The sequence below is a fragment of the Pleurodeles waltl genome, chromosome 1_1, assembly GCF_031143425.1.
Source record: "Pleurodeles waltl isolate 20211129_DDA chromosome 1_1, aPleWal1.hap1.20221129, whole genome shotgun sequence".
NCBI lineage: Eukaryota > Metazoa > Chordata > Amphibia > Caudata > Salamandridae > Pleurodeles > Pleurodeles waltl.
In genome coordinates this window covers 90,348,389-90,367,817 of record NC_090436.1, presented here as the reverse complement: position 1 = coordinate 90,367,817, position 19,429 = coordinate 90,348,389, and the positions used below count along the sequence as shown (strand labels likewise).

Genomic DNA, 19,429 nt, shown 5'->3' with positions numbered 1-19,429 from the left:
AGCTTGCTCCATCAGCTGTGAAATTAATCAGTTCTGTGCATCTAGGGAGGTTGCTGCATCACTGGTTAAATGATTCAGCACTGTGAATCTAGGGAGCTTGCTCCATCATCAGTGAACTGAATCAGTGCTGTTCATCTAGGGTGCTTGCTCCATCAACGATGAACTAAATCAGTGCTACGCATCTACAGAGTTTGCTCCATCACTGGTCAACTGAATCAGGGCTGTTGAACCAGGGAGCTTGCTTCATCATCGTGAACTAAAGAAGAGAGCTACATCTAGGGAGCTTGCTCCATCACCAGAAACCTGAATCAACATTATCACCGGAGGCCAGCATCAGCCCCATGCATCTAGGGGGCTTGTTCGATCACTGGACACCTGAATCACCACTATGCATCTAGGGAGCTTGCTCCATCATCTGAGATCTGAATCCGCGCCATCACCAGAGACGGGAATCAGTGCTGTATATCTAAGGAGCTTACTTCATCATCGGAGACGTGTAACAGCTACATCACTGGAGACCTGAATCAGCAGTGTGTATCCAAGCACCTTGCGCCATTATCGGAGACCTCAGTAAGCACCATCACCAAAGACCTAAATAAGCACTGTGTATCAAAGGAGCTTTCGCCATCATCAGAGAACTGAATCAGTCCCACCTCTGGAGACCCGAATCAGAGCCATGTATCTAAGGAGTTTACTCCATCATCAGAGACTTGAATCAGTGCCATCACCGGAGATGTGAATCAGAGCTGTGTATCAAAGAAGCTTGCACCATCGTCGGAGCCCTGAATCAGCACCATCACCAAAGATCTGAATCAATGCAGTAGATCTAAGGGGCTTTCTCCATCCTCAGATCCCTGAATCAGCACCATCTTCAGAGATCTGAATCAGTGCCATGTAATATAAGGAGCGTGCTCCATCATCAGAGACCTGCATTAGGATCATCTCCAGAGACCTGAATCAACACCATGTATCTAAGGAGCTTGCTCCATCATCTGAGCTCTGAATCAGCGTCATCTATGGAGACTATGAATCAGCACCATGTATATAAGGAGCTTGGCCCATCAGAGACTTAATCAGGATCATTCCCAGAGACCTGAATCAGCACCATGTATCTAATCATCGGAGGTCTGAATCAGCACCATCTTCAGGGACCTGAATCAGTGCCATGTAATCTAAGGAGCGTATCTAATCATCGGAGGCCTGAATCAGCACCATCTCCGGAGACTTGAATCAGCACCGTGCATCTAAGAAGCTTCCCCCCTCACAAAACCTGAACCAGCGCCACGCATCTAGGGAGCGTGGTACCTGCGAGACCAGAGACTGGTAAGAGGGTGGCACGGACTCCTTGGCATGCAGAGGGCAGTGCTGGTATTGGGCAGTAGACCGCAGCAGGTGCCCTGTAGGCATCTCATATAAAGTACTGCTCGGTTCTGAACCACGAGGGAGCTCTGCCCTCCGTCCCCGCTCGAGAAAGGATGTTCAGCGGTCCAGGGCACACAGTGTTGGCAGCTCACAGACAGCCAGCGAAAGAAATCTGTCATCGAATCGGATGTCCGCTGGCGAGATACGAACTGACTCGGTATCAGGGAAGAACACGCGTCCCACTCCGCTAAGAAAAATGGTATCAGTGGGAGTCAGATCGCATTACAGTAGTAACCTCCGTTCACAATGCACGGGCATTGTGCGATAAGAGATGTACGGGGGCTGACGAGGCTCATGAATCTTCATAAGGCACCAGCGTGCCTTTCAAATGGACTTACTGGCTGAAGGGCAAGGGCAGGCCAGCGGTCCATTAATTCATGCAGTGGCCTCCTTCCCTGCCTCCTCCTTCCTATCTCTCTATTTTACCACCCATAAGTCTTCTCTCCGCTATTCTTTCAGTCAGAATATTCCCTTGTTCTCTCCTGCCTGCATTTCGTTCTTTCTTCCTTCCGGAATCCCCCCTTCCTTCCTCTCACGCTCCCTTCTGTTTTTTACGTCAAATCCTCCTCTCCTGCCCAGTCCTTCTTTTGCTATTTCATTTCCTCCATCTCCCCTTCGTTTTCCTTTACTTTTTCATGACGACCTTTTCTCTTTCCTCCTACATTTCGGTAGTTTTCCTACATCCCAACAATTTTGTTTTCCTTGGAGTATCCTGGTAGAGTTATTCTAATTTTGTTTTTTATTACTTTTAATCTGTGTCCAAGTTCTCCTAGTGTTATTTCGTATGCTGTATGAGAATCGGTGCCTCTGTCAGTGATTCCTGTTTCTTCTGAGAGATGCCTTATGCTTGACCTACAGCCCCTGGTCTGCTAAGTGCAAGAGGCCACTGCTCAGCCCCTTCGTGGTCTATCCACACTGTCCAGACTATTGCTGGGCACGAGAAGAAACATCCGCTCATTCACACACAGTCGTTTATGAGTGTCCAGCATGTGTGATAGTGCATCTTTGGTACCCAGACATCTTCTAGTGCATCTTTGGTACCCAGACATCTTCTAGCATTCATTGAATGCACCACTTGGTACACAGTTTTATTATTTTTTATTTAATTGTCTGTGTAGACGTGGGCCTTTCCAGCCTCACAGTATAGATCATTGTAGGCAGTTTTTTGACCCAGGATAATGAGTCAATCTAAGGATAATGAGCCTAGCACCCGGGATAATGAGTAAATTTAAGGGTTTTAGCAGACAGCGGGGTTCTAATTGATAGTTTTGAAATAAAAGTGGCACATTTGGATTTGATGGTCAGTTGGTGATGATGAGGACACTTTTTCTCGACCACTGGTTTTCATCGCCCTTTCAAACAGCCACAGCCACATGAGTGATGCAGTCCCCCATTAATTGATGTAAATTCTTGCTCAGAATTACCTGCACCTCCACCCCTGCTCTGTCTTCTGATCTGGATCAGGAAGACTATTTGGGGCTTTGGACGGGTGTTCCACATCAACGTGTCTAATCTCTGAAGAAGGTGAACCTGAGGAGGATACACTGTGCACAACAGCGCGATGAAGGAAACCTGTGTCCTCCTCCTGTCATTCTGATTCATTCCGCCTCCCATCAGCCATTGATGTTCATCTCCTGAACCAGCTATTCTGCAGATAGTGATGGGACACGTCTATGCCATGAAAAGGGCAGGCTAGATGGGCTTTGAGGTCCTTAGGTACTATCACCTTGCATAGTAATGGTTATCCCTCTCAATTTCATAGTATCACCTCCTCTGCTTTATTTAAAGAATAAATGGGGCCATACTATGGACCTTATAATGAGGTCCCTGGTGGAGTCCCTCTTAAGTCTCTTAGTTACTGATACTGGGGGTGCGGTTAACTCTGTGGGCAAAGTTAACGAGCTTACCCTGAGAACTAAAGAATTACCTGGGAAATCTGTGCGTCCAGTACCAGTTTACCAGGCAATTCATCAATTGCCTACTTAGTTTCACCCCAAGATTTCGACTGCTTTCAACAGCTGCATTCTCTTGGTGAAACGTGTTGGATCCATTGACCTTGCAATTCTCAATAAGGCTAGAAGCTCTGTTTCCAGCCCATCTGAAATTCTGAGGACCTTGTAATGAGCCCCTCAGAGTTCATGGTTATCTACATGTGCTCCCAACAGCTCACAGAGCCTGCCATATAGTTCGGCACTCACTCATTCAGTTCCTCACTCATCCATTCAGTCACTTAATCAGTCACTCACTTACTTAGTAACCCATTCAGTGGCACATGCCCTTAAGTACTCCCTCAAACTTGTACACTCATTTATTGACATACTCAGTCATATCCTCAGCAACCTCTTCATTTAATATTTACTCTCTTCTCCTCTCCACATATTCCTTTATCTAATCAGTCAATTGCTCACACACTCATTCACACACTCACTCGCACAGTCACTCATTCAATCTCTCCCTCATTTGTTACTTATTCAAACACTCATTTATTTAGTAACCCATTCAGTAGCACACGGTCTCACCTACCACCACACTCATACACTTGTGCGGTCACTCACACACTCAATTATTCACTCATTTACTCACCCAGACTGTGACTATTTCCCCATCCGATCATTCATTCACCTAATCATACTCTCTCATTCACCCGCATTTACTTATTTAGTTATTAGTTTAGTGACACATGCACTCAACTACTCACTCACACACTCACTCATTCTTATACCCAATTTTGCACTTAATTATCCATTCATTTACTCACTCATTCTCTGACATAAACCCTCATCCGATCACTCACTTGCACACTCACTCATTCACACACATACTCTGATTGATTCTCTCCCTCACCTAGTCAGTCACACACTCATTGTCACACCAAGATGTATGCAGTAGGACCCTCTCCAACCCCCCTCCCAGTCTGTTCAATGTAGGAGAGGGAGTCATGCTCCCTCTTAGGCGCTTCTTGGTTTATCTCACTCAAGTATGCACGCCAGCTTCCGCTTAACGCGTGTCATGACCTCGGAAGCGCTGTTCCAAGCAGAGCCCTGGAGCTCTGTAGGCACCACGGCCTGCAGTGTCGCAAGCAATCTTCTCTGGCAGGATTATGAGGAATAAAGCAAACAAAAATTAAAAGGCAAACCAAGAGGAAAAAAAGCTCTGAGCAGATGAAGCGATGGGCTAGTTCATGCGGAAATAATTCTCAAGGAATTAAGAGAAAACAAATTAAGGAAAGACATCCAGCCCTGAACAGGCCGCGCGCATTTCTCCGTGGTGGCTGCGGCCTGCGATAACCAGCCACCCTGTTAGTGGTGCCCACTCACCCTGTCTAACGCCAGTACATCTGCACTTCAAGTGGTACATTCCAGATTCCAAACAAGCTCACATCAAGCCCTTATGGTGGCCTCTGCCTGCCCTAGTCAAGAGAGGCGCTAAGATGCGCGCCGAGTTCTCCTTCAAGGAGAGTCCAGGTCGTGATCACAAGACTTGCATGGCCTTTCCCTTCCTTCCTTCGTGCTGCATCTGACCACCGCACGAGGATCTGCAATAACTGTAATCCACGTAGAGGTGGGAAATAAGAAACGCGTCTTGTTAGTTTTTCAGGGGGGATCTAAAATATGACCAATATGAAGGGGATTCTGTTTTATCAACCATGCCTCCTCCCGTTGCCTCCTCTGTTTCTGCATTTCATCACCACACATGAGTCTCTATTAGGTGGAATGTTTTATATACACACTGAGGGACTTATTTATAAGAAAGGGGTGCATCGGTCCAGATGCACCAGTTTTCTTGCGTCGCCCTTCCCCACAAATGGTTGTGCCACATTTATAATATGGCACACCATGGTGGTTGTTAGCACAACAGCGTCAAAATGTTTGACGCTATTGTGGTGCTTTGCAGCACTAGAGTAAACATTTTTTACTCTACCGCAGCAAAGCACAGGGAGCCCCAGTGATTAAAATGGGTGCGTCATTTTAACGCCTGCTCTGAGCAGGCATTAAAAATGACAGAAAAAATGGCGCAGTGAAATTTAAATTTCACTGGGCCATTTCTTCAGGCCTCCCTGCGTCGGAACGCCCCTCTTCAATACCTTATACCTGGGGCAGGCATAATCTGACGCAAGGGTTTACAAAGTGGCGCAATGTAAGCATTGCGCCACTTTGTAAATATGGTGCGGGAGAAAGGCCTCCTTAACACCGCCTTAGTGTAAAAAAAATGACGCTAGAGCGGCACAAGGTGGCGCTAGGTGCTTGTAAATATGCCCCTAAGTCTCTAGGGATAACAAACAATCTGGGATTAATTCACAGACAGCCTCTGCACTCGTGGCAGAGGTCCCGCAGTCCTGGGGGAGTCTCTGCACTCGGGTGACAACTCAGCAATGCGAATTCTGATTTCGCCTGAGTGCAGAGACTCCCACACGACTGCTGGGCTTCCGCCATGAGTGCGGAAGCCCTTTGTGAATCAGGCCCTCTTTGTCCCTTTTCAGGATAAACCAAGGATGTGATCAGTAAATTGAAGACTCTTTTTGTACCACTCATTGCCTCTACACTTGTAAGAACTCTTCCCTTGATGCATCTTATCCGCACACAGTTGAGCCTACACTCGGCTATAGCCCAAACAGTAAATGAAGCTCTTGCTTCACCTTATAACAATCCAAGAATTTGATGAGAATTCAATATTCATGCAATAAAATATTATTTTAGTGCATGATTATTGCCTTCAAGGAAGTTCACCACTTTGAATGCAAATCATGGATTACATCTGCAGGGCTTTACTCTTCAACAACAGTGGCAGCGGAGAGTGCTCAGTTTAATCGGAAGAATAACTATCAAAGCGCCAAAAGTCCATGTGCATTGAGTGTTTAACTTCTGCCTATACATTGCAGATAGTAGGTTTTTCCTGAGAGTGAGGGATTCTATGCAAGAATATATTCCAAATGCATTTCCATCGATGTCAGTGCTATTTCTATGCCCAGAAGGATGTCCTTTGCGGATGTCCTTGGCGCACAATGATTTTTCTAAAAACACAAATCAATTTTCCACATAAAGAGATTTCTCTACCACATATATGTCCCCTTACCACGGAGTTAATACTCTACCACAGGTATACATCTACCATTTGATTTTTAGTCTGTCTCATTAGGATTGCTCTAAAACCACAAGTTCTTTTACCATATAGGTACACTGTGATTCTTCTCACACAGGCGGAACTGCCTAGTGCATAGAGATTACTTTACCACATAAGTATTTCTCTAACATACAACAGTGAATTTCTACACCACACAATTATTTCTCTGCCACAAAAGCATTCCTCTGCCACCTATGGATCCCTCTACCACACAGGTATTTCTCTTTCAAACAAGGCTTTCCTCTTTCCACAAACATTTCCCTGCAACCCATGAATTCCTCTCCATATAGGAATTCTACTACCCATGAAACCCCACCTCCACGCATCCATATATCTACCACATGGGAATTCACCCACTGCATTCATGCAGATGCCCTTCTAACCCACAGAGGTTAAGTAATAATCCAGGGATTCTACAAAGATGTTTCTTCTGTCAGATAAGCATGCCCCTCTCTCTCTGCTGCAGGTACCTTTACTCTTGATATTCTTTTTTTTTTATAAAATAAAGTATTACGTGCTGCAATAATGCAGCCCTGCTTCTGCTATTTCCACTTCTCTCTTCCCTTCTCTCCTCACCCCTCCAAATATTTGATTCAATCATTGGGCATTTGTTTTGCAAACTAGCATTGCATTAACATGCCTTGCATTAACAAAAATGTATCAACAAATGAAAGCAACAGCTCTTCCCATCCCAAATGGCAGGCCTGTGTTTCCTTCTTTGAACACCAGGACTCATTTTAGCGTCCTGAGCATCACTCACAAGTTCACTGAAGGTTCTTCACCCAATTAACAACGGATCCGACTCTACAGACCAACTCCGCCCTGACCTTAGCAAACCACTAGTGGTTACCAGAGAGGAGCAAGAGCAGAGGGGCCAAATACTTCTCTGCAACTGACCCCCACCTCTGGAATAACCTTACACTGGGTGTCCACAGCCTGATGTGCCTGAGAGCAGCAGAAACACCCTATTTGTGACTGTCAGTGTGCCTTCAGGTGACCTATCTATGACATGGTATGATGTGCCTGCAGTACATGTCATGAACATGCCATTACCTGCTCGTTGTGGGACAATATCAGTGTACTTACATGTCATGAAAATAGGACACCCCAAGAAGGAATATGTTATAGCCTACTATGTGCTCACATGTCACTCTGTCACCTCTCTCAAAAGTCTCAGGAAGCGTGCCCTATACAAAGAAAATTAATGGAAGCATAAAGGTTGAAGGTATAATTAGTTTTAAACATCAAGGATAGTATTGCGGGCTCTAGGCACTTTCTGGTGACCCTAGCAAGAGGTATTAAAGCAAGCATGCTCACCAGAATAATCCAAACACAACTATCCTGAAACAATCCACCTGGTCTCTTCGAAGCCTCCCCCAAGAAAGACATTGAGACATGACTTGTACCAGAGATTTCTGTGAACTGGGTGGTGTCAAGGCGCTTCTCTGCCGCAGGAGTGAGTGTGAGGAGGATTCAGGCATGCTTGAAGGCGAAGAAGCTGTGTTTAGTTCTGATGTCCACAAGGTAACTGGTTATGTTACCCAGGTCTTGGGACTGTGAAATGCCCGCATCCTTCTGCGCTAAAGTGTGTATGAGACATCTAGCATTGGTCCTTGTTGGATGAGCATTTATCACACGTTATCCCTATGTGAACAGAAGGAAAACTCAGGACTAGGGTGCACCATAGAGAGTTCGATTGGATTCTAAAGATCCGGATTACAACTTGTGTAGAGTGGGGAATTTTGCAACTGCATGTATGGAATTTGGCACAGTGTACTTTTCCACATGTAATTCCTAATTTTCCAGAATAAATCTCAGAAAAGGGTGTATTTAATGATCGCCTAAATACCTCACTCTTGTATTGGTAATTACGTTCTGCAGTTAATAGCTCACCCTCTACCACCCCCCTGGTGATCAGATCAGACCCTGCAGAGAACTGATAAGAGGGAAGGGTGGTCCAAAGTAGTCTAAAATGGATGCGCAAAGCATTACGATTTGCTTTGAGGATGGGCAAAGCAAAATCTACATTCGGCTGAACTGAGCTTTGCTGTAATGAGATCACTGCATGACAAAAACTCAGGGCCTTAGCTACAAGGAAATGACGCAGCGTGACGCCGCAAGCCGGTTTGCTGCGCTGCGTCATTTTGAAAGTGCAGGAATGTGCCGTATTTACAGAAATACAATGCATCCCTGTACTTTCCTCTGCACTGGCGCACAAACTGCTGCCTAGTGCCTACTCAGGCACCCTTGCACCATGGTGCAAGGGTGCCTCCGTTGCAGGGAAGATTGTTTAGGTGCAGGAAGGGACACCTTCCTGCACACTAACAATCATTAATGGTGTTTTCCTCTTTCTGTGTGTGCTGCAGAATGCAGCACATGTAGAAAGAGGAAAAAATGCAGAAAAATAACATTATTTCTCCCCGTTGCACCACTTTAACACCACACCTGAAGTGACCTAGGAATCTGACGCATTCCCAGCCTTGTAAATCTGGGTATACATCAGATTCCATGCATGTGGCGTTGGAACACCCACAGCAACACCAATGGAATGCCCCTTTCACAAAGTGTTATGCGTGAATGAGGCCATATTTAAAAAGCCATGAAAAGCCACTAAAGGTGGCTTTGCGTGGCCTTGTAAATATGGGCTGGCACAAAAAAATGATGCTCCGGTGGCACAGTGTCTCGCTAGGGCCGTGTAAATGAGGCACTCAGTTTCTGTCTAGAAAGGTGAGCCACATACCTGTTCCCCACAATTAGGCTGCAAGCAGCAGCTAGGTTGATGGGTATCTAGTCATAATTTTGAAAACAAATGTCTATTAAACACATATGTACAAATAGATCTACTGCAATAATTTTGGCAAGCACATAACATCTATCAAAATAGCCCCTCTGAAGTATGTGGCCAATCCAAACATACAGGTCCAGAACTTGGCCTGGAATTAAAATAGTAAAGAAAGCAGCCCTACAATAAATGAGAAATAGTTTTTGCAGTGACTTCACAATTGTTATCATGTGGGTATTTTGGTTGGTGGATTTTTAAATCATCTAGACATAAATATAGTTGAAGCTTATGGAGTATATGTGTATTGTCCAAATTGTGACGTAGAACTCTTTGAGTTTCCTGATCCACGTCCCTCTCCCCAACTCTGGGAGCCTTTTCAAGAGGGAACCACCAGAGCACCCTACAAAACCAAGCATTGCCCTTTCATACCTAGTGTACCCATATGCCCTAATGAGCAATGCCCAGCGATGCCATCTGACACCACCATTTCTGGGGGGTGCCCTGCCAGTGAATGCATGATATTTTTTCGCTGTTCTCTTTGTTCCAGCTGATGCAGCAACAGGCCGCCATTATGGCCTCCGTGGCGCAGGGAGGGTACCTGAACCCCATGGCGGCCTTTGCAGCGGCACAGATGCAGCAGATGGCAGCTCTGAACATGAATGGCCTCGCCGCCGCACCCATGACCCCCACCTCAGGTAAGAATACAAGTTCTGCTAGCTGGTAAGGGGTGCAAAGGAAAAGAGGGCCAGGCAGGGCTGCTTCTGAAGACTGGATGGTCCACTAAAATGAGGTGTAAAATTGTGGTGTGTAAAGGAAAATAAAAATACACAGGGAAGATAGCAGACAAGCTTCCGAAAATTAAGCACCTCTGGCTGTGAGTATCCATCTTAGGCCTAGAAAGCCACTTCATAAGCTCCCACACTGTTAATAGGACCCTGCTATATCTTTACAGAGATATTACCATTTAATCAAGATACGCAGCAGAAGTATTATAGAGCCACATAGAACAAAAAGTGTAGATTGTAATAGTAAACTCATGAAAGGTATTAAACAAGCAAAGGAGCTAGGATATTACAAAGACATTCTGATAATGGAGTTTGCATAGAAACCCATTAGAGAGACAAAGCAGGCATTGGCTAAAGAGGCCTAGAAAGAATACAGAACTCAAGTCTTAGCAGAAGATGCTGGCGAGGAAGATACTGCAGAGACAATTTAGCAAAGCAGAACTAAATCACAGTAATAGAAGCAAACTAGGATGGCACTGCATAAAGAGCTCAGACTTGAAATAATGGAGGCATGGAACTGATGTCTGGGAAGGTAACCCCTGTAGAATTTCATTTTAAGTTCTAGAAACAGGCTAGAATGTTATCGCAGAAAAAAAAACCTTTGTAAAATTGCAGTATTTTGAGTAGGCTGTGGAGGTACTAAATACCAAGTGTCAACTAGACTACTAAATAGCAAGTGTCAACTAGACTACTAAATAGCAAGTGTCAACTAGACTACTAAATACCAAGTGTCAACTAGACTACTAAATACCAAGTGCCAACTAGACTACTAAATACCAAGTGTCTAAGTGTCAACTAGACTACTAAATACCAAGTGCCAACTAGACTACTAAATACCAAGTGTCAACTAGACTACTAAATACCAAGTGTCAACTTGACTGCTAAATACCAAGTGTCAACTTGACCTCGTTAATCAAGCTAATAAAGTATTACACAAACAAAACAAACCTGAAACCTAAGTGATAAAGGCGGACTAAAAATGTAATATAGACACAATTCAGAATTGAACTATTTGTGCAAGAGGCTGGCTTGACATAGATTTGAGAAATAATCAGTTGAATCTTTGTGGCAGTCTCTGATTGTATGAATACTACCAAACCAAATAAGAGACACCCAGTTGCATGCTCACAGTAACATGTGCCCTGGCCCCATGGGAGATGTTTTTTTAGGTGCATTTATTAATTTAGGATGGAAATATATTGCATTATAGAAACAAAGACTAAATTAAATCTCTACAGCAGAGACTGACTATAAAGATGTTACAGGGATACAGCTAACTCTATGGCCTTCATTATGAGTGTGGCTGTCTCAAGACATCCACACTCGCGATGGTTGTCAGATCGCCGCAGACAGGGCAGCCCAGCCACTCTATTAGGACCGTGGCGGAGCTGCCACAGTCCGACTGCCGACACCCCCGGGCTGCCACCAGCCTGGCGGTCATGGTGGTTATAATCCACCAGGGCAGCGCTCCCCTGGGGAATTCGAGTCCCCATAGCACCAGCCTTTCCATGGCAGAAAGGCTGGCGGAATGGGGGAGTAGCGGGGTGCCTGTGGGGCGCTGCACTGCCCATGCTCTTGGCATGGGCAGTGCAGGGTCCCCAATGCATTGCCCAGTCGTGCATTCCACTGCCCGAATTACAGGCAGTGGAATGCGCAACGGGTGCTGATGCATCAGCCGCACTGCCACATTGGCGCCGGCTATATTAGGAGCCAGTGTCAATGTTAAGGCCCTGTTCACTGCAGGGTCGGCCGGCAGAAACAATGGTTCCGCCAGCAGCTCTGCGGTGAATTCTTATTAGCGCCGGCGGGGTTCAGGCCGCACAGGCGGCCTGATGGAGGAACAAAACTCATAATGAGGCCCTATCTGTCTAGTGGAGGAACATTAAAACTACAAAGGACTTAAACGTTCATATCCTAAATAGGAATGGGAATCATTTAAAAAATAAACAGGACTGCATTCTAAGTAGAAAACATTGTCTCGCTCGGTATGATGGAAATTAACAAAAAAGTAAAATATCTGTAAAATGCATTATCTAGAAAGTTATTATAGAAAAAAACAAGCAGAACTAAAATCTAAGCAGTGTATACCATCAGTGGTGGTGTTACACAAAGCAGAACTGAACTCCAAACAGCTGAGACTGTCTGCAAAGGTGTTGTTGTGATTAAGCAGAGGTGAACTGAATTGATCCCAGTTGACGCTCGCTACAGGAGCAACGCAGGATTGAAACTTAAGTAGCAGAAGGAAGCTGTGATTTTAGTACAGACCCAAAGTAGAAATGACTTGCTACAGAGATACACAGAAGCAACACACATATGCTCCTCATCCACTGAAGGTTGGATGGCATTGGAAGAAAATATCTCACTTTCTAGATCTGTACCTTTTAAGACATCAGAGCCCTCATTTCTAGTGCCCCGTTCTTTTCCTACCCCTGTGCAAACTACTGTTTACACAGGATTCCAAATCAAGGGCCAGATGTATCAAGCAATTTTGCATTTGCAAACGGTGCGAAGATTCAAGATGTATGAAAGGCATTAGCCATGCAATTTTTAGGAATCGCAAAAATAGCGATTCCTTAAAATTGCGACCCCATTTAGAGAATCGCAAAGTGCGATTCTCTAAACAGGAAATCGCAAATAGGGAATTCCTATTTGCGATTTCCAAAGCACATGTATCAAGCATTTCCTAAATGCGAATTGGGCATTTAGGAAATGCAATTATCACCAAATCCAATTTGGTGGTAAGCATGTGCAATTTTAAAAAATGCATTATAAATGCATTTTTAAAAATGGCATGTAGCGCACACAGGCATGTGTGTGCTTCAAATGTCCGCAAATATTTTTTGGGGGTGCATCAGAGGGGGCTTTAGGCCCCCAGCACCCTGGGGTTTGCATTACCTAATTTGCAAATTCCTAACTGGAATTCGCTAATTGGGAAATGCAAAACCATTCGCACCATGAATGGAGTCCCATTCCCGACTCGCAAATTTCAGACATCCCATTTTGCATTTCTTAAATAGCGATTTCTTAAAATTCGCTATTTAAGAAATGCAAACCGGGAGCTTGATACATCTGGCCCAAAAAGGTTTGTGGTAGTTACCACAGGCCTCGCAATTTTCCCAGGTAAATTTCGGAATTTCGAGTGAATATCAGTGCATGCAGATTTTAGTGCGCTCAGAACCAAAATCTGCATGTTATGCCCTGTTTTAAAAGGGAACATTTGTAATAGACGGTAATTATCGCACTTTTTAAATTTTGATCTTACCTTATTTTTAAATAGTAACAATGTTTTAAATTAACACCGCAGATTGTGGGCGAATACGACTTTTCTTTTTCCTTCTTTCAGGTGGGAGTACGCCTCCTGGCATCACTGCACCAGCTGTGCCTAGCATCCAATCTCCAATTGGGGTAAATGGCTTTACCGGCCTACCGCCACCAGCTAACGGGCAACCTACAGCCGAAGCTGTGTTTGCAAATGGCATTCACCCATACCCAGGTAACCCACCCAATGTGGCCCATATATACTTTTGTGCTAGACTCAAACCTACTGTTGTGGCAGAACAGCCACCTGACAGCGCACATAAGAGTACTCAGTGGTTTTAAGTGTCAAGCGGTATTCCCAAATGTTGGTATCCTTAAAGGAGCTGAACTATAGTATAATTCCGTGCGAACCCTAGCAATGAAAGAGACTATGAAAAAGTGAATGAAAGAGCTTTCAGGGTGAAAGATAGAAAAAAGAAAGATAAAAGGGTGGCAATTGGGAAACAATGAAGACTAAGCAATTACAAAAAAGGAATTGGGAGACATGGGAAGGAAAGTAGTATAGGTACCGGAATGAAAAAAGGAAGGAAGAATTTATTATAGAAAGAGATTTGAAGATATATTAATCACGAATCGGAAAAGTACAAAGAGGTGAAGACAAATGGGTGGAAGGTCAAAGAGACAACCAACGGGTGAAAAAATGAACAAAAGAAAAAGATCAAAAAATGAAAGCACAAAAGATGCAATTGTTTAAATAAAGAAAATAACAAAAAATATGTAGCTAGAGAAGCAAGATGCATAGATAGGAGCAAAACAAGAGAGAGGTAAAATGAGAGAGAAAGGGCGAACGCCTGGTTGATGGCAGCATATCGATTAGTTTAACTGTCTTCCCTGTAAGTCACACACTCATGATCAATTTTCCCAGTCATTAGACATGCACCTGGTTCTTATCAGTTTGGAATAAATCTATTTTTTTGGACTTTGTAGACTGATAGTTCTTACCTAGGGCTCTCTTCTATGCATAACACCCCAGTGTATTGTTCTGTATCTCCCTTAGTGTCTCTTGTAGGCATTAGGCCTAATGTTTGACCACGTAGGTAGGACTTGCCCAGTCATTTTCAAGACCAGATTCATCAAGGGATGTCCAAGCAACACAGTCCCTATGTCAGATTTACCAAGCAACTCAAAGGCAACCTCTCAGCCAGCATCTCAAAGTCACCTTGCATGCACAAGTCGCTGCCTTACGTTACTCTGCTCTGGGAATACGTTCCATGAGTGGAGCATGAGTGTTCCACGCATTCCACTGGTGGATTTTGGTACATTCACAGATTTACCAACATTAGTTAACCCGGTAATGCATTGAAATGCTCTGCCTTCCCGGGGGAGGTACAACGAGGGGAAATACCTTTATTTCTGCTTGTTGTATCCTCTAAATGTACTGCATTCTGCGGCACACATAGAAAGAGGAAAGAATCTCAGAAGATTGTTTTTGTGCAGGAAGGTGTACTTTCTTGCACAAAAACAATCCTACCTGCACTGTGGAGCAAGGATGCCCTCATTGGCGCTAGGGAGCAGATTGTGCGTCACGCCAGGCAGAGAGTAGGAGTGCGTCATATCTTGACAGACATATCAAAACCCTGCCCTCTACCTTTCACACAGTGCAGCGCAACAAGGTGTCTTGCTCCATTGCGTTTCATGAAAAAATTGTAAATTTGGGCCTCAATATCTAAATTTCTGCTCTAGTTATGGCCACAGACATCCAGAGGACATAAAAAGAGGGCAGACAAAACAGTTGTAACCAGTCTTCTGCATGTTTCTTTTTCTGTTGACTGTTTGGGAGCTGGTTTATATTACGCGTGCCTTCCTGTCTATTCTTCGTGCTCTCCTGGCATGATGTGAAATGAACTATTGTACATGACACTGTGTGAGCGGACTTGTAGTTAGGCCATTTGCTCTGAGGTTGAACAAAGAGATTTCCTGCTCCTGATGGGGCGTCCTTTGTTCGTATAAATGTGTTATCTATCACAAGCAAGAACCATTGTTACATTAGATGAGTCCTGCATAATTCCTGTGCGCGAGGGGCACTTTCAGATTATAACCTTGTCCCGCCATTGTCGCCAATGTTGTAATCTGAAGGTGACCTTCAGTTTAAGGAATCATGCATCACATAGCCTGAAGCTGCTGCAATAGAAAATCATTCAGCAGAGCATCAGGAAGTAAAAACATCTTTGATAAGCATCTATTCTATAGTTGTAATCCTGCAAAAAAGGAAGAGAGTCCTCTAAATGACATGTGACACATAAACGTGACTTTTATTGTCAGAACGTTGAACAATCCTTGGGAGCCTGTCTGATCTTGCTTGTTAAACACAGTCCATGAAACAGGAACTAGACTTGACTCATTATCAGGTGAGGTCATTTAAATATTGTTCAGAGTTATCATGCACCCAGGAGCATTTTCAGTGTCTTCAGTGAATAAATGATAACCATGATGAACCAATTTAGCATTAACATAACATGAGTATCCTATGAACGTATGAGACTCTTCCTCTCCCTTTACTTCTTCCCCAGTTCACCAAACTAGTAAAAAAGTGAAGGAATCTCTTCCCCATTATGTCTTTCATAACCAACCAACGCTGCAAGCTGCTCAGTTCCAATAACCTTCTCATATTAAAACCTCTGATAAAATATAGGTCCTAACTTCTCAACCTCAGCCCAGTCGTTTAACTGGGATTGACAGGCATAAGCAGGGGCACTAGAATTATGCGGCAGGAGAGGGCCAAATTATGCAGCAGGGTTGAGTAAATTATGAGGCAAGAAAGGCAAATTATGCAGCATAATGTGGCACATTTTGTAATAATATTTCTTCATTATTTCATTATTTTTAAATTTGGTAACAGTGTATGGGCATGGATTGCACCTCATTAGTGCCAGTTGAACACCAGACTATATCAATAAGCAACAGAAAGTTGACCAGTCCAGCTTTGCGAAGGGCTTTCCACTGCGTGGCAACATGTGTTGTTGCGTTTTTAGTAACCTTTGAACCATTTGAGCTAAAAACATTTTTTTTTTGTTACAATCTTCAGATTATGCAACAGATGATGGATTATGTGGGAAATACAGAAAACCCATTATTATGTAAAATTGCTGCAGCCACACAATCACATAATTCCAGTGGCCCTAGGTATAAGGCAAAAATTTCATCAGGAAGACATATCCCGTCCTTCTTGAACCTGTCCTTCTCATCCTCCGTATCCTGATTGACTAAAAATGGGACGAACATTTGCATTAAGAGGTAAATAGTCATATCACATGGGTCATACCAAATCTTAGACCCGAAATTTAGATTTGTTCTTCATCCTGACAAAGGGCCTATGTAGAGTTTGGCCGTGGGGGGTTACTCAGTCACAAACTGGACGGATATCCCGTCCGACGTATAACAACGCCATAATAGCCCATGGCAGCGGTTCCCAACCTTTTGACTTCTGTGGATCCACACTTTATCAGTACTAGAACCCGGGAACCCCCACTAAATCATTATTGGACTCTAGGGATCCCCCCAATGAGTCATTACTGAAAACTGGGGACCTAATCTGCTAATATTATTAAATTTTCTAAGCAGTCACGGACCCCCTGAGGGGGCTTTGTGGACCCCCATGGGTCCCAGGACCACAGGTTGGGAACGACTGGCCTAAGGAGGTCGTAATACAGCACAGGAGATATCCGTCACACGTGTGCCGGAGTTACCCCTCCGACAAACTCTAAATCGGACCCAAAGGAAGGGCGACGCCTCCACCCCTGACCCATTTAGCGAAAGAGGGAGTGCACTAGTCCATCTACAAGGCCGAACCATGCTTCCACGTCTGTGTATCTGCCAATCCTTGAGCCTCACTAAAGGGAGCTGAGCTAGTAGCTTGCACCACCCAAAATGCTGAACCGGCTATTAGACATCTGTGGTCTATTTCATTAGCATTTGCAAGCATTATTCCTGTCATTTGTCCTAATCAGCCATGTTCCATAAACCACGCGCCGGAGAAGAGAGGGGAGAGAGCGCGCGCGGGCTCATCTCGCATCTCTACATGCAGAATATGAGCAGCTTTTAATGAGCGGAATTCTTCAAAACTCACTCTTTTGCGGTAATGAATAGAGGTCATTAAGTCAGGCCTTGGAAGTTCTTCTAATAAAAGCATTTGTCCTCCGAATTGGGGGAGTTATCAAGATGAAAAATCGATCAAGCCTTTCCCTTCTGCCAGCTCTCATAGCGCGGAGGCTGCCAAACCAGACGGGGGCTCACACGAAAGTGCCCTCTCGCTTTTAATTGGAAGGTTGATGGTTCGTAATATATGAGCAAACAATGGCATTTGGCATGCCTGCTTCTTTTTGTGGAAGGGATTGGGCTTGTGCGCTCTCCTGTGTCTGGTCTGGGTATGTGTGCGATTGTGGGTATTGTGTGTGTCTGTGAGTTTGCTTGCGTCTCTCTAGGCATTTGGTTGTGTGTGTGTGCATGTGTGTTCTTGCACTGTGTCTTGTGGATAAAATCAACCAAAAACACAAGTTGTGTGTCTGTCTGTGCCTGTCAGTCGAGGAATCTGATTATCCATGTCTGTGTGTCTTGGCTTTATGTATGCTTGTGTCTTTCTATCAGAGGCGGCTCCTCCGCTATAGCGGATGAACGTCAAATCCTCCCCCACCCCCTCCTCACCAGCAGCAGCTGCAAAACTTTCACAAGAAAACAATAGTAAACCACATTTATTATTGTTTTCTTGTAAAGGGGCGGGGCCATGGGGCTGTGACGAGCACGAAGTGGGAGTGCACAGCACCCTCCCCCCCTCTGTACACATGTATGTTTGGCCAGCCGTCTCGAGCTGGCCAAACACACATGCGCACTGGACTCTTTCCAACCCAGCAATGCAGGCACTGCGTTGTTGGGTTGGAGACAGCTGACAGAGACTTTTGCTCTGCCTTAGAGCGCCCTGGCTGAGGGCTTTGTCCAATCCTAACGCTGCTTTCATGCTGCCAGCACCATGAAAGCAGCATTAGGGTTGGACATAGGGCAGGCTTGGAGCCTGTTCCTGCAGTCGATGACGGAGAAGCGGATCCGCATAGAAATAAAAGTAAGTTGCTTTAAAAAAAATTATTATAGTTTCTTTCCCCTACCACGAGCAGCGCCACCCGCCCCTTTTTCCCTCCTGTGAGCCAGCCCTGCTTTCTATGCATATTTTTCCATCTTGAAATTTGTGAATTGATTATGATTTCCGACTATCATGCTAAGGAAAAACATTTGCACCGGAAAGGGTGGGCGCTATAACAAGTTTCTGATCCCAAGGCAGTGGTAGGGGGGACACAGAGGCATGGAAAACATTGTGTAATAGACTAGGAAAAAACATAGAGGACTGTGCATTTTTCGTGTCTCAAAACACTACTGTAATCCCGAAAGCATCATTTTGTGAAAAAATTGGGAATGGGATGCTATTTGTGAAGTTCACAAAGGAGAAAGAGAAAGCCAGGAAAATGTGGACCAGAGAGGCAGAGCCAATGCCCGCGCGCAGCATGGGCTGGGTGTACGGAGGTTGGGCCCCTATGGCGATGGGTGCAGTAAGGCTTAGGTGGCCACAGCAGCGTAGCCACAAATGTCAAGGGGGTACGGGGGTGACGGGGAAACAAATAATAATAAAAAACACTTACTGTTCCCGCAGCCTCCTCCTGCCGCCTCGCTCCTCTGCTCTTCTGGTGTCCCAGCATTCACTGGGACAACAGCACAGGCTCCCCAGCAATCCTGGCTCTGCACTCATGCTATAAATAGCATGAGAGCAGCATCAGGATTGGTCTGAGCGGCACGGTATGCTGCTCAGACAGTGCACTGGGGTCTGTGAAGTTTCTCCAGCCTGGTGGGAAAACCTAAGTGCGCATGTGTGTTTGGCCGACCTAAGACAGCCGGCCAAACACACATGCGCACTTAGTGCACTCCACTCCTCCTCCCCCCGTCCCCTCGGTTCACATGCTGGCTGAGCCAGCAGCAGAAAAATAACACAATAATAAAATATTGTTTTATTTTTCTTAGC

General features: G+C 44.8%; 1 protein-coding gene across 8 annotated transcripts in view; it reads left to right on the top strand.

The window, feature by feature from the left end:
- Window positions 1–19,429, top strand: part of CELF4 (CUGBP Elav-like family member 4) — a 1,197,256-nt gene that overhangs the window by 1,025,751 nt on the left and 152,076 nt on the right. For all 8 annotated transcript variants that reach the window (XM_069218773.1, XM_069218769.1, XM_069218589.1 and 5 more), the window contains exons 7-8: window positions 9,873–10,020; window positions 13,454–13,603. In XM_069218773.1, coding sequence (XP_069074874.1) covers window positions 9,873–10,020; window positions 13,454–13,603 — 298 coding nt within the window. The remainder of the gene's footprint in view (window positions 1–9,872; window positions 10,021–13,453; window positions 13,604–19,429) is intronic.